Source organism: Mus caroli, unplaced genomic scaffold (assembly GCF_978045245.1).
Source record: "Mus caroli unplaced genomic scaffold, Mus_caroli_1 scaffold_3, whole genome shotgun sequence".
NCBI classification, from domain to species: domain Eukaryota; kingdom Metazoa; phylum Chordata; class Mammalia; order Rodentia; family Muridae; genus Mus; species Mus caroli.
The window spans coordinates 123,624,544-123,638,617 of record NW_028227258.1 but is presented as its reverse complement, the minus strand read 5'-3'; the positions used below and the strand labels follow the sequence as shown (position 1 = coordinate 123,638,617).

General features: G+C 45.8%; 1 protein-coding gene across 2 annotated transcripts in view; it reads right to left on the bottom strand.

The window, feature by feature from the left end:
• Positions 1 to 4,190: 4,190 nt before the first annotated feature.
• Ankrd50 (ankyrin repeat domain 50) overlaps positions 4,191 to 14,074 on the bottom strand; it is a 35,806-nt gene continuing 25,922 nt past the window's right edge. For both annotated transcript variants that reach the window (XM_085835943.1, XM_021158477.3), the window contains 2 exons: positions 8,668 to 12,212; positions 4,191 to 7,164 (listed from right to left, as the gene is read on the bottom strand). In XM_085835943.1, the coding sequence (XP_085692069.1) occupies positions 8,671 to 12,212 (3,542 nt within the window). In that variant the 3' untranslated portion in view covers positions 4,191 to 7,164; positions 8,668 to 8,670. The remainder of the gene's footprint in view (positions 7,165 to 8,667; positions 12,213 to 14,074) is intronic.

Sequence of the window (14,074 nt, the reverse complement as noted above, 5' to 3'; positions counted from 1 at the left end):
TCTCTCTCTCTCTGGAGCTCTCTCTCTGGCTCTCTCTGGCTCTCTCTCTGGCTCCTTTCTCCACTGGCTCCTGATGGGGTAAGCAATAAAGTTTGTACTGCAGAAGATTCCGGTTGCCCTGAGCGTGTTCTTACCAGGGGGAACAAAAGCGCGGGCAATAGTTTTCTTTTCTCTTCTGGGCATGAGCCTCACCCAAAGGGGATCTTTCATACTGATTCAGTAGAATGAACAACTGTGCTTGTTCACAGGCACCAGTGTGACCATTGGTTGGCTGCATGGAAGCTGGCAGTCTCAGGTTTGGATACACAGTCTTTACAGTGTCCTTGGACCTGCACACATCAGAAGCTTGCAACTTTATGACAGATAATGACAATGGCAAACATTTGGTTTAAGTTCATGTGTGTGCCTGTGTGTGAGGGCTTACATTACTGAAATAGGGTGTGCTTGTATGTGTTCATGTGTGTGCTGGTGCATGTATGTGTGGGTGGATGTGTACAGCTATGTAACAGTGAGTGGAAAACAGAGAACAATCTTGGGTGGCATTCCTTTGGTGCTCTTGCTGTGTTTTGGACAGGGTCTCCCACTGTCTCAGTGCTCCTGAATGAAGCTCGGCTGTCTTGTGAGCCCCAGGGATCTGCTCCACTCTGCCTCCCTGAGACATATGGTAGCCAAATTATTAAAGCACCATCAAATGTGAAAAAGCACATGGTTAATTTACATGGTCTCTTTTCTCACAAGTATATTACTTTCCTTAGACACAAGAAGGACAACATTAGAAAAGACAGTACTGCATTAATCCTGGTCTGCAGAGAAGCCTAAGCAGGTACCATGCTGATAATGGCCCACAACTCTGCTGCTTACATTGTAGGGGCAATGAGCCTTGGGAGGCTCAGAAAATATTCAATGCAATTATGCTAGTGAGTATATCAGATTTGTCAAAGCACCCTGAACTTGCTGGGCATGGTGGCATATATCTAGAATCCCAGCGCCTGGGACGCTGAGGCAGGAGGATCAAGGTCATTCTCTGTTCTAAAATGAATTTAAAGGTAGCCCCACAGCCAAACATTAGGGGAAGTTCAGAGTGCCCCACAGAAGAGGGAGATGAAGGACTGTAGAAGCCAGAGGGGTCAAGTACACCAGGAGAACTCAGCCCACAAAGATCAACTAAGCATAGTTCTTAGTTCTTACAGATTGAAGTGGCAGTCACAGCCTGCATGGGTCTGTCTAGGTCCTCTGCATGTATGTTATGGTTGTGAGCTTGGGTTTTTGTGGGAGTCCTAACAGTGGGAGTCAGGGATCTCTGACTCCTTTGCCTGCTCCTGGAACCCTTTCCCTCCTACTGGGTTGCCTCCTTCAGCCTTGCTGTGAAGGACTGTGCCTAGTCTTAGTGCATCTTATGCCAAGTTCAGTTGATATCCCTGGGAGGCCTGCTCTTTTCTGAAAGGAAACTGGGGAAGAAGGGATCTGGGGGAGAGGGGCAGGGGGAGTGGAGGGCTGGGAGGAGAGGCTGCAATTGTGACCTATTATTATATGAGAGAAGACTAAAAAGGAAAAATAAAAGGAAACGTTGGCAATCAAAGCTTAAGCCTCTCTAAGGTTCTTATGGAAACACACTACACCAATGGAAATTAAGGCAGGCTTCAAGAAGAAGATGCAAGGACTCTCAATATCCTATGAGAACTCATGGAGCTACAGATTGTGGTAACGCCCAACAAAGGATGCTGGTGAAAAGCTGCAGATTAAAACAACATCCTGGAAAATGATCACTCTACTCAACAATGCTGGTTACATCACTGATTCAGTGCAACCAAAATATTAGAGGAAGACAGGACAATGGCATCAGACCCTTCACATGGGAAAAAAAAATGAGTCTCTTTTTGTTAACGTATGCCACTTAGAGCAAGAGGGCAGAGTCCAAGAAGATACTTGTCACATTTGCTTATATCACCCAAAGGACATATTGAAAGGAGCCTTGGGGGAGGGGGGACCATGGCTGAGTGTTCTCCAAGTTATAATATCCTAATATAATTTTATGTAATGCTTAATACCATCCCTGACAGAGAAAAATTCAAATATCAATGCATAATAATATACAATCAAACAAAGGTGGGGGTAGTGTGGGGGGAGAAAGTCAAGCAAGGCAACTGTTGGCTAAGACATAGAATGACAGATTCCTGTACAGCGTTGGTGTGGGGTAGAAATGGATAAAACCGCCTCAGAAGACTGGCACTTGTTAGTAAAACTGCTAGTGGGCATATGCCCTAAGACCCAGTATGTCCATCTTATGAAAAAGAAATCCATCCACTCATGATGCAAAAACCTAGGCTCCAAACAGAAATGGGTAGCCAATGGAAAGTGGATTTTAAAGTGCTGTACATTTAATCAACAATGGGCTACTTCTTTAACATTTACAAAATGACAAATGGCTAAGGACATGGCTCAGTAGATAAAGCACCTGCGACTGAAGTGCGAGGGCCCATTCAAATCCCTAGAAGCAGTCAGAAGGCATAGATAGGATCCCCTGGGGTAAGCTGGCTAGTATTGGGGATCTCTGAGTTCAGTTCAGGAGACCCTGCCTCAGAATAAAATAAAGAGCAATGAAAACTCCTGACACTAACCATGGCCCTCCACAGACATACAAGATCATACAAAAATGCACACATGCAAACACAGCTGCACAGACATAGGCAAATATATATAAACCCTCACACATTAAAAAAAAAAAAAACTTGAAAGAAATTGGAAAGCTAAACATGGCCCATTTCAAATTACCTTTTTTAAATTTTCTTTTATTTTTCCTTTTTAGTCTTCTCTCATTATAATAATAGGTCACAACTGCAGCCTCTCCTCCCAGTCCCCCAGTCCTCCCAGCCCTCCACTCCCCCTGCCCCTCTCCCCCAGATCCCTTCTTCCCCAGTTTCCTTTCAGAAAAGAGCAGGCCTCCCAGGGATATCAACTGAACTTGGCATAAGATGCACTAAGACTAGGCACAGTCCTTCACAGCAAGGCTGAAGGAGGCAACCCAGTAGGAGGGAAAGGGTTCCAGGAGCAGGCAAAGGAGTCAGAGATCCCTGACTCCCACTGTTAGGACTCCCACAAAAACCCAAGCTCACAACCATAACATACATGCAGAGGACCTAGACAGACCCATGCAGGCTGTGACTGCCACTTCAATCTGTAAGAACTAAGAATCATGCTTAGTTGATCTTTGTGGGCTGAGTTCTCCTGGTGTACTTGACCCCTCTGGCTTCTACAGTCCTTCATCTCCCTCTTCTGTGGGGTACTCTGAACTTCCCCTATGTTTGGCTGTGGATCTCTGTGTTTGCTCCCTCTCCCCCGAATTATTTTCATATTGGCTTTTATTTATATTGTGATGGAGTGACTGGCAGTCAGATCTTCACGGTAACTTTAGTACATATACTACATAATAAAATTTCCCTTAAATGCAGCAATGTGATTCATGCACGTATCTCACTGTAAGCTGGCATCGATCAAAATGCTGCCCAAGCCTCTGAAGAGTCCCTGTCTCTTCTGCCTACTGGCTGAACTCTACTTGACCAAATGTTCTTAAAATCCCTAAGTATATCTTACTGCTGCTCAAACACCTCCTACATTAAAATTGCTTAGAATAAGTTTGTTTTTAATTAACCTATTAAGTGTACAAAAATATGAGTAAGTGAATGACTGCAGAAAATTATGAGCCCTAGGGAATTCCATTAAATTATAAAGTCATGAAGGAAAAATAACTGCTGGCCTTCTTAGAAACCTCCCCTGGGCGGAACAGAATACACACACACACACACACACACACACACACACACACACTTGATATATGTACATATGAATGAAATGAATGGTATCTATACACACATGCATGGTCAGTACTGGGTTCTTCTGGGGAAAACAAATATCCAGAGAAGGGACTCAGGCTTACCAAAGGAGGAGCACACTTTTATTTAGAAAACAATTCATTTTTTTCCAGAAAATTAAAAAAATATTCAGGGTTAAGACTGTAGTAAAACCAAGGGGCACATACGTGTGTACACAGGTCACAGGGTCACAGTAAGAAGCTGACAGTGAGATACAGTAGGAATTCTGTCAGAGGAGAGGGAGAACAGAAAGGCAAATACTATTTAAGCTTCACAGGAGATAAAGGCTAAATCTTGCCTCTTAGCCTCCTTTGGACAGTGTTTTTGTTGTTGTTGTTGTTTTAATCTCCCTCTCCTTCAATGGTTTTTAAAATTATAAACTTAAAAAACATCTTACTGTAAGTATATCAAGCACATGCTACTATTTAAAAGACGAAATTAAACCAAGGCATCTTCTGTAAAGCAAATAGATTTATTCTGCACTTCATGTACATCGGGATGTTTTCGCATACTATATAATACAAGGAATAAAATAAAACTTTACACTGTGAAATTCAATGTACATTTTAGGTTATTTACACACCCCACACAGAGCGAACAACAGAAAGAAAGCATTTGTCTGCAACTACATTTGTGGAAAGTGTTGACGGAGGGCAGAGTAAGCAAAACGAACAGTTGCATAGCCAAACAGCGGGAGGACTTGTTCCTGTCTCTGAAGTACTGGACTGGTTTTGGTTGAGGAATCTGGTAGGGGTGGGAGAGGATGGATTGTATACCACAGAGCACCGGTTTCCCGGTCCTCTTATCCCCCAAACTTTCCTGGACCCCTTCAGACGCTTACTTCTTTGATGTTTCACCACATGTCATACCAGGGTCACTGACCTTCGGGAAGGGGTGTAATGGGTCACTACAAAAAAAAATGTTACAAACACATGACGTCCTAAACAGTTGATTTACAAAATTTAAATATTTGAATTTCAAAAATAGCCATTTATTATTATTATTTTTATTTGTGGGACCGTTTCTTATCTTTGTAATAGAGCAGAAGTCACTGTTTTTCCCAGTTGTGGTCCTATCCCCTCCCTCACTCCAAAATGACCAAGTACAGCAAGCAGGCTGGCGGCAGCACCCTGGTCAGCCTGGTCCTCGCCAGAAACTGTTTTTGTTCTACTTTAACTCAGTTAATAATAAAAACAAAACAAAAGGGAAAAAACCCCAAGGAATACTTATGAGAACCTCTTTTCCAACAGGTTTTCCCCTAACATCTGTTCCACACTTATAAAGATGGACACAAAGACACTTGGAAACACAACTCCCTAATGCCTTGTCTTTGCCCTTTGGTCACAAGGTGCAACTTTCAAAATAATAAAATTAAATAAATATGATCTTAATAATTCAAAGTGAATAGAAAAACTGGCAGCTTTTGGGTTATCTTTCTTAAAAAAAAATACACCTAATAAGAAGTTGGAGGCTCCTCTTCTACGGTAAATGTGTCTAAGTGTGTAAGGAGTCACACTGTTTCCAGTAACAGGGTGTGAGCACACTTATCAACAGATTCAGAAACACTTTTAAGGCTGCCTTCCAAGAGTCCTGTTAAGTGTCATTAATCAATGTCCCATAGGGACAAGAATTCAATCCTTGAAACATTCACATTTGACTTGTCAGCATCAACCGGCTCGTCACCTTAACTTTGAGTGAGTTCATCAACTGTCCCTCACCCTGGTTATGACTGACAGATGACACACAGGAAATGAGTTTGGCTGACACTGAAAAACACAAGGCAAGGGAAAGCTTCCACAAACACTCAAAGTGTTTCTCTCCATGAGAAACACGCATTGCAAGCAATTACGCATCTGAGCTTCCACAAACAACACTCCTTGTGCCCTCCACATGCAGTGACCATCACTGGCCTCTCACCAAAACATTCCAAAGTTTTCAGTAGTAGCAATGGTTTTGTGCTCAATTTCCAAATTCTCTTTCCCCATTTCCCCTTAGCAACAGCACGTGGAGAGCACCGAGTCCCCAAGGCTGGGGAGATGAACAGGACTCAAGAATCAAACCATCCTTGGCTTCCGAATCATCCTGCCAAATGCTTGCACGATCCATCTAAGCTGCTCCACATTCCTCCCTTAACCATGGCATCCAGACATCCTGTGTGCAATTGTGCAAAGAAGAAAACAGGAAAGAGTTTGTGGCTAGAAAAGTGCAGGCCCATCACTTCTATCAAATAACAAAATGAGTGCTGTGACTGATGGTTCCTGGTATCATTTGTGATAGACAGCACACTGTACATTCAAAGAACATCCATTCCACCAAGCCATTCACATGGACCCAATTGCTTCTGACTGGGGCTAATTTGATCATGCAGTAACTGGCAAGTGGAAACAGCTCAGAGCAGTGAGCATTCAATTACAATGATAGATTACATTTCATTTAGCTGGAGGAGTCGAAGGCAGCCAGTGAATGATTCAGGGATCAGAGCATCATCCTTAGTTGGACCTGGAGTCTCTGCCTGACACGTGCCCCCAGGCACTGACTGCTCTGTCCCTGAGAATGTCCAAGCTTCCGGAATGATGGTCCATCTATTTGCAGGTGGGATGACAGGCAGGTAGAAGATGGCTCAGAGCCTCTGTGAATGCACATAGTGGCTGCATTTGGAGTGGCTGGCATGTGCCTGCTCTGTCACATTAAGCCTGACACACACGGTCCTTGATTGGGAAAATGGGAGATTTAAACTATCCGAGTGACTCTACACCACCAGAATTGATCCCCGTGGAAAATTCATCACAAAGTCATTTTTCACCTCCGTGTGGCATCAACACAGACACTTGTTTTTATCCAATGCTGAAGGTTAGTGGACAGAAAACAGTTGCAAGAATTGCTTTATTGAGTAACATCTATTAAATACACAAGAACCAGGCATACCAGACAATGCGATGGGACTGAGTACACACCACAACGCAGAAAACAATAAATACGGAACACTGCCTTTGCGGAGACACCTGACCGTGGCACATGCACGTTTACCAAATGGGAAAATACTCAAAACCGGGTTTGGTTGTATGGAGGAACTGCAGTTTACATCTGCATTTATTCGGGGTGGTGGAGACTGCTTCAGCATGGGGGCTCTGCTGAGAAGGGCAGCCTTACTGGGTAGGCACATGACAGTAAGTCAGGACACAGTACTGCGGGAGGGAGTCACAGTCTCAGCAGCACGCCCTCAGGCGTCTGGCTTCCGTCTGGCAGCTGAGCGACTGTTCCAACCACAATGCCTTCTGTTTCATACAACTGGAACCTGGAAAAAATAAAAAATAAAATAATTTCTACACTTTTCTTATGACAGTTTTAAGACCTTATAAAATAATATACTATTATCCACTTACTATTTATGCATTTTAGTATGTAAAGAACAATTTCAATACATACACAGTATTCATTTTTCTCCCAACTTTGACCTTATATCCTATGTATCTGATGTAGATGCAGTCTTTCCCCTTTACAAGAGATCTTAGGAGCTGAGGGGTTACACCGCCAGAACCAAGAGTCTGGAGAAGTAATCTTGATTGACCATCCATTCGTCCTTACATTTTAGAAGATATATTTATAAAAGATAATGATATTTAAACTGTACCACCAAAGACAAGAGGAAAAAGAGATGTAGATGCTAGCTTGCCTGTGTGTGTTACTGTTACCAGAAGTCAGGTCTCTATAAAGTCACTGTACTTCAGACAAGGTGTTTAAGTGCCTGCCTCTCAGGGAGCCCCCAGTGCAGACGTGAGCACCTGCTACTTCTCCACCCACTTCTACCTATGCAGTGAAGCCTCTGCTGAGGGGAGGATAACAATGGTTTTAGTTAATATGGAATATTAGTGACCTGAACATAATATATGCTATCTATATTTGCCCCTAAATATGTAAATAGGTAAATTTAATAAATCCACACCCTTCACCATGGTCCAGCACCTGTGTATATTACATGCCAACACTACTAGACTTTTTCAAGACTTTTTATTTATTATAATAAGACTTGATTACTAATTTAAATCCATGATCTGTTTCTGGGTGAAATGTGGAATTAACATGTAGCAACTAACCACTAGGTACAGCTCAGTGCTTCAAAACCAAACAAGGAATATGTAGAAAACAACCCTGTTTTCCATCAGAAATCTCCTGATAGACGGGAATGATAATACAGGATAAAACTCTTAATTTAGGATTAATAAATGATATATTGATCTATTCATCTACTTATCCAATACATTTTTACTGAAAGAGTGCCACAGGTTTAGACCATGTACAAAGCACACAAACACAGCATCAAATACAAACATATCCCACTCAGTGTAACACTTTGAGGGGGAAAAGGGAGAGGAGATAAAGAATAGATTACACATCTATGTATATATGTATCATCTATTGTACATCATCTGTCACCCACTGTCTCTATTACCTATCATCTTCTTATCATCCGTGTATCTACACATCTATTACCAATCTGTCATCTATGTCTATTAGTTATCTACATATCGGCATAGCTATCAGTTATCTACTTTCTACTACCTATTAGCGATCCTATCATTGATCTGAGCGTCTGTATATGGATCTATCGATCCTGTGTTATGCAAGTGCTTTGGATAGGTGCTGGAGTTTGGAGGACTCACACTGAACAGACCACTGGGATGAGCTCCTTGAATACACAGGGAGAGGAGCCTGAAGGGCCTTGAGAGCACCAAGCAGGGGCCATTTTAAGGAAGAGGAGTGACAGTTTGGTTCCTTTATGCTTTGCCCTGCATCTTACCTTTCACAAGGGTGTTTCCTTCTTGTAGTTGAAGCTGGGGTCAGAGCCCTCAATCTGGAGCTTCAGGGCTTGTTTGAGGTTCAGCTCTGTCTCCGAGGGGGGGAAGCCCTCCAGCACCTCCTGATGCCCTCGCTCCTGCACGGTTCGAGGGACGGAGACCCTGCCCAGGAACACCTGGTTGCTCTGCAGATGGTAATTGGGGTTCGTCATTATCCCATTCCTCCTCTTCTGCTCACCGCTCTGCTGGTGGATGAGAAACTGCGGCTGGGCACGGCTGCTGTCCTGAGATGAAGGGACCACGATTTTACACTGAGATTCAGCTGGCGTCTGTTTAGGTGGGCTACTCCCAGACTTGGCAACAGGTCCCCTTTTGTCAAACTGAGTCATTTCATACTCTAGAACCTTTGGCTGTGAGGAGTTATTCTGTTTAGCCTTCTTCCCAGCTGACCCAGACTTGCTGGAGTTGTCTGACTTGCCTCCTTTATTTGACTTTGTTGACTTCAGACTCGGTTTCACCTGGCTCCATTCAAACTCACTACTGGGAGAATTATGGCTGTGTCCTAAGGACTGGGTTGTGGACGAGGGGGACACGACGGACTGCCTGCTCCTGCTGCGAGGCAGTGAGTGCTGCTGGATCTGCTCCGTGAACGACAGGCTATGGAAACTGTCAATGGGCACCGTCTGAGCCGTGGCTGTGGAGGACGTTGTTCTCAGAGATGAATTTTTTGAGCTTTTCAGAGAATTGTTGGACAGGGATGACTTTTGCCGATCCACGGTCGAGTCTGGAGACTCTGACGGAGAGCTGAAGGCATGAGCGGGCCCATTGGGCAAGCCCCGGAGGGAAGGCTGCAGATCTCCTCCGCCAGTACCACCAGAGCTGTTGGACCTGATAGTCAGAGACTGCATCTTGGACGGTGCCGACTGTGGAGGCTTCTGCTCCATCGTGTGGACAGGGGAAGGGGAGCAGCCATTCAGACTGGAAGCACCGTATTTTTCTAACAACTTAATGATCTGAGAATGCCCGTTTTTGGCTGCCACCCTCATGGCAGTGCGTCCAAATTGGTCGGCATGATTGGGATCAGCACCGTGTTCCAGCAAAACCTGCACTACATCCACATGTCCCTCCTGGGCTGCGATGCAGAGGGCGGTGGCTCCTTGGTTGCATGTGTGGTCCACCACAGCGCCATGCTCTATCAGAAGCTGCACCACTTTGACATGGCCCTGCCAGGCCGCAGACTGCAAGGCTGAGCGCTTCTCATTGTCTGCTGCATTGACATCTGCATGGCAGGCAATAAGTACCCGCACCATCTCCACGTGACCCTGCCAGCAGGAGACGTGCAGCGCTGTCCTTCCCTCCGCATCACTGGCCTCCACATTTGCACCATTTTCCAAAAAATACTCCGCCATTGTCAGCTGGTTTTCTAAGGCCAATATGTAAAGCGTGGGCCGCCCGTCAGCATCTTTGTAGTTCACATCAGCCCCATGGCTAAAGAGTAACTCCACGATGTCCCGGTGTCCTTCCAGGGCAGCAACACGTAATGCATTTCTCCCATCATAGCCTCGCTGATCGATGTTGGATTTGTTCTCCAGCAGGATCTGGACACAGTCATAATGGCCCTCTTGGGAGGCCAAAATGAAGGGGATGCGCCCATCATTGTCAATCTCATTTGTTCTAGCACCTTGTTCAATGAGAGCTTCACATATTAACCTGTGACCCTCAAAAGCTGCCATGTGTAAAGGTGTCCAGCCAGCATCGTCTCGGTGGCTCTCGTCCAAGCCTCTGTCCAAGAGAGTGCGCACCACCTCCACATTCCCCTGTGCCGAAGCTATGCTGAGAACTGTTCTGCCTTCACTGTCGATGCTGTCCACGGCTGCGCCCCAGAACAGAAGCGTGTTGACCACGGAAGCATGCCCCATGGAAGCTGCAGCCAGAAGGGGCGTCCGCCCGTTGTTATCGGTGTGATCGACATCTGCTCCTCCTTCTAGCAGCAGGTCCACTACATCCACATGACCTTCGTAGGCGGCCACCAGCAGGGGGGTCATGCCATCCTTGTCACAGTGATCTACCTCAGCCCCTCGATCAATCAGGAGGCTCACGACTGACGCGTGCCCTTTGCTTGCAGGCACACAGAGCGCAGCCACGGAGAGGGCTGTCCTGCCGTCCACGTCCTCGTGGTTGACCTCTGCGCCGTGGTCCAGCAGGTGCTCTACGATCTCTCTGTGGCCCATGTATGCTGCAGCTATGAGTGCAGTCCTCCCTTCGTTGTCCGCTTTGTTGACCTCGGCACCATGTTGTAGCAGGTTCAGGACAATGTCCTCGTGGCCACCCCAGGCTGCTGCACGCAGAGCAGTTCGGCTGTCTGCATCTGCACAGTCTACCTTTACGCCAGCGTAAAGCAGGGCCGACACCACTTCGGTGTGGCCGCCCCAAGCAGCAGACCTCAGGGCTGTCCAACCGTCCTGATCTGTATGATTGATGTTGGCTCCACACCCAATTAGACAGTTAACCACCTTTGTGTGCCCTTGTCTAGCAGCTAGAGTGAGTGGCGTGTGCCCATGGGCGTCTTCGATCTCTAAGTCGGCTCCCCTGGAGACAAGCAAATTCACAACATCCAGACTGCCACTGTATGCGGCATTGGCCAGCAGAGTTCTCCCATTGGAATCACACTGATTGACAGAGGCTCCGTTATCCAGTAAAGTCCGAATGGAGTCCTCTCTCTCCAGGGCTTGCCGGACAATGCAGGAGGTGCGATCATCCTCGCTGTTGACATGAGCACCAGCTCGGATCAGCAGCTGCAGCACCTCTTGCTCCTTGGGTATCAAGGTGGACAGGGAGTCTTTGACTGGGGTACCATTCCATATCATCCACAGAGCCAGTTCGGCTGGCTCCAGCTGCAAGTTGGAATTAATCAAGTGCAAGGCAAATTCTTGTGCTTCCAGCGGGGTCAGGTTCCGGGCCTGGCAGGTGTAGCTCATGGCCAGCATCCTGTGTCCTTCTGCAGCATTACACAGGTATTTCTGGGTGCAGTGCTTCACATCCAGGAGCCACTCGGCAAAGCTGTGGTGAAACAGGATCTTGGTGCTGCCCAAGCCGTCCACCAAGAGCTTTGAGAGGACATCTAGCTTGCGCTGAAAGTCTTCCAAGGTTAGAGACATATTTTTGGTCCACACAGCATGGTATAATTCTGTCATGGTCAGGGGCCGGCAGGCTGCAAGGATCACGTTCAGAATGGGCTGAACTTTGGCAAACTGTTTTCGGACAAAAAGTCTCTGGCAGAGCCAGAGGTAGAGACCATTCAGAGTTCCCGGGATGTCACGGATCTCCCGAAGCATGATGAAGTTCTCGACGACTCCATCCAGCACGCGCTCCAGATACAAGAAGCACCCACTGCTCTTGATGTGCAGCTGGTTCAGCGTCTCGGCCGTCTCCTTGGTGAGGTGCTGCCGCAGTGCCTCCTCTTGATCCAGGCGGTGGAGGATGTACTGCTGAACATCCTTGACGATATACGCCTTCCGCAGGTCATCCAAACTGATCTTCCGGAACCCTGCGGAAGACGACCCGGTTGAGTGAGTAGAGTAGAGGGGGGCATATGTGTGAAGAAGGTGAACCAATACAAATACCTGACTCATGGATTAGTACTAATAAGAGAATCTACCTACACCTGCTAGTATGCAAAGCAGTTTGCATATAAAAACATATAAATGGCAAAGCAATGATTTCATTTTCCTACCAACAAGTGTGGCTAATATCTGTTCTTGCAGTGTGGTGCCCATTTCAAGTCCTTTACAAGAAGCCCTAAGTGGAATCAGACAGACATACCCAGCTGTAGAAGTACCCTGTGCAGATATACCTGAGCAAGTCTGTGAGAGACAAGTAGGACTGTTTTTCCCACAACTACAGCTCTTTGCACCCATCCCCTTGACCATACATTAGGTTTAATGTGAGTGGTTTATATCCAAACAGAATACCAGTCACATTATAACAAAGTGCTGGGGCTGGTGAGATGGCTCAGTGGGTAAGAGCACCCGACTGCTCTTCCGAAGGTCCAGAGTTCAAATCCCAGCAACCACATGGTGGCTCACAACCATCCGCAACGAGATCTGGTGCCCTCTTCTGGAATGTCTGAAGACAGCTACAGTGTACTTACATATAATAAATAAATAAATCTTTAAAAAAAAAAAAACAAAGTGCTTTATGATATCAAATTAAAATAATTAAATTTCAGACTGTTAGGAAATAACTGGAACCAATTAAGATGCAAATTGCCAAATTATGTTTGTAAAACTCTAGATCTGTAAAAATAAAGCCACTTACTAAAAAGGTTCAACCAAAGCTAAAGAATGCACCAGTGGTGGCTACTCTTAAGTTTTTCAAAGAGGACTATGCAGCATCTTCCAGAGGAACATTAGTATACAGAGCTGGATTTGTTAGGTAACCGTTTGCCTCATGGAAGAAGCAGCTACAAATAAACTCGTCAAGGCTTCAGAATACGTTCCAGAATCAGTCACAGGCAGAGCAAAGCATGGCTGCAGGCAAAGCTTTTAGAGAAAAGACACACTCCAGAAGGGACCATGGAGGCTGTGACAACAGCGGGTACAAAATCCCATGCTTGCTGGGGATTAGGAGCAAAAGGTGGGCCACACAGGGCTCGGTGAGCGTGGGTAAGTCAAAGGTGACCAACACCTTCCTTGACCAACAGAACAGAAAAGAATATAACTGAAAAACAAACATCTGAACCCAAGCTTCAAATACTTGAAGGAAATTTTTGAAAAGCACGTTCTGCCAACAAAAGCAAAATAAAATAACACATGTGCAAAGCTACCATTCTACTGTGGGATCTATAACCACAGCACATGCACACAGGCACCCACAATGCCTAAATTCTCCACTCGAGAAGATAAACTCTGGAAAGGGCTCTGACCTCCAGGGAGGGTGGGTATGGAACTGAGTGTGCCCTCAGTCTACTCTCTCCCCTGTCCTTGGCCATGGCAGAATGCACTCCACAGCACAGCCTTGGCCATGTCCTGCCTTGTCTGCTTTTGCTCAGTGGGACTTTTCTTCCCCAGGTGAATACCCAGCTACCTAATAAACCCATGTGTGCGCTTCATGCTGTTTCCCCTTAAAGAACACTTTGCTTTCCTTTAGCAGCTGTACTTAAACAGTGTTAGAGTTTTGTAAGTATAATTAGGCCAGTGGCATCTCCTTGGTCCAGGCTCTTTACTGACAATTGGAGATTTAAGTATTTTAATTTGATAACAGAAAACAAACCCTTCCAACCTAAAGAAAGGCTGAGCACATCCCCAGGAATGTTTGGCCCCCTCCCACATCCCGGCCTGAAGAGATGACTGGCCTCCAAGCCTCTTCCTATATATTCTCTTTTTTGTTGCTTTACAAAGTCACTGAAAC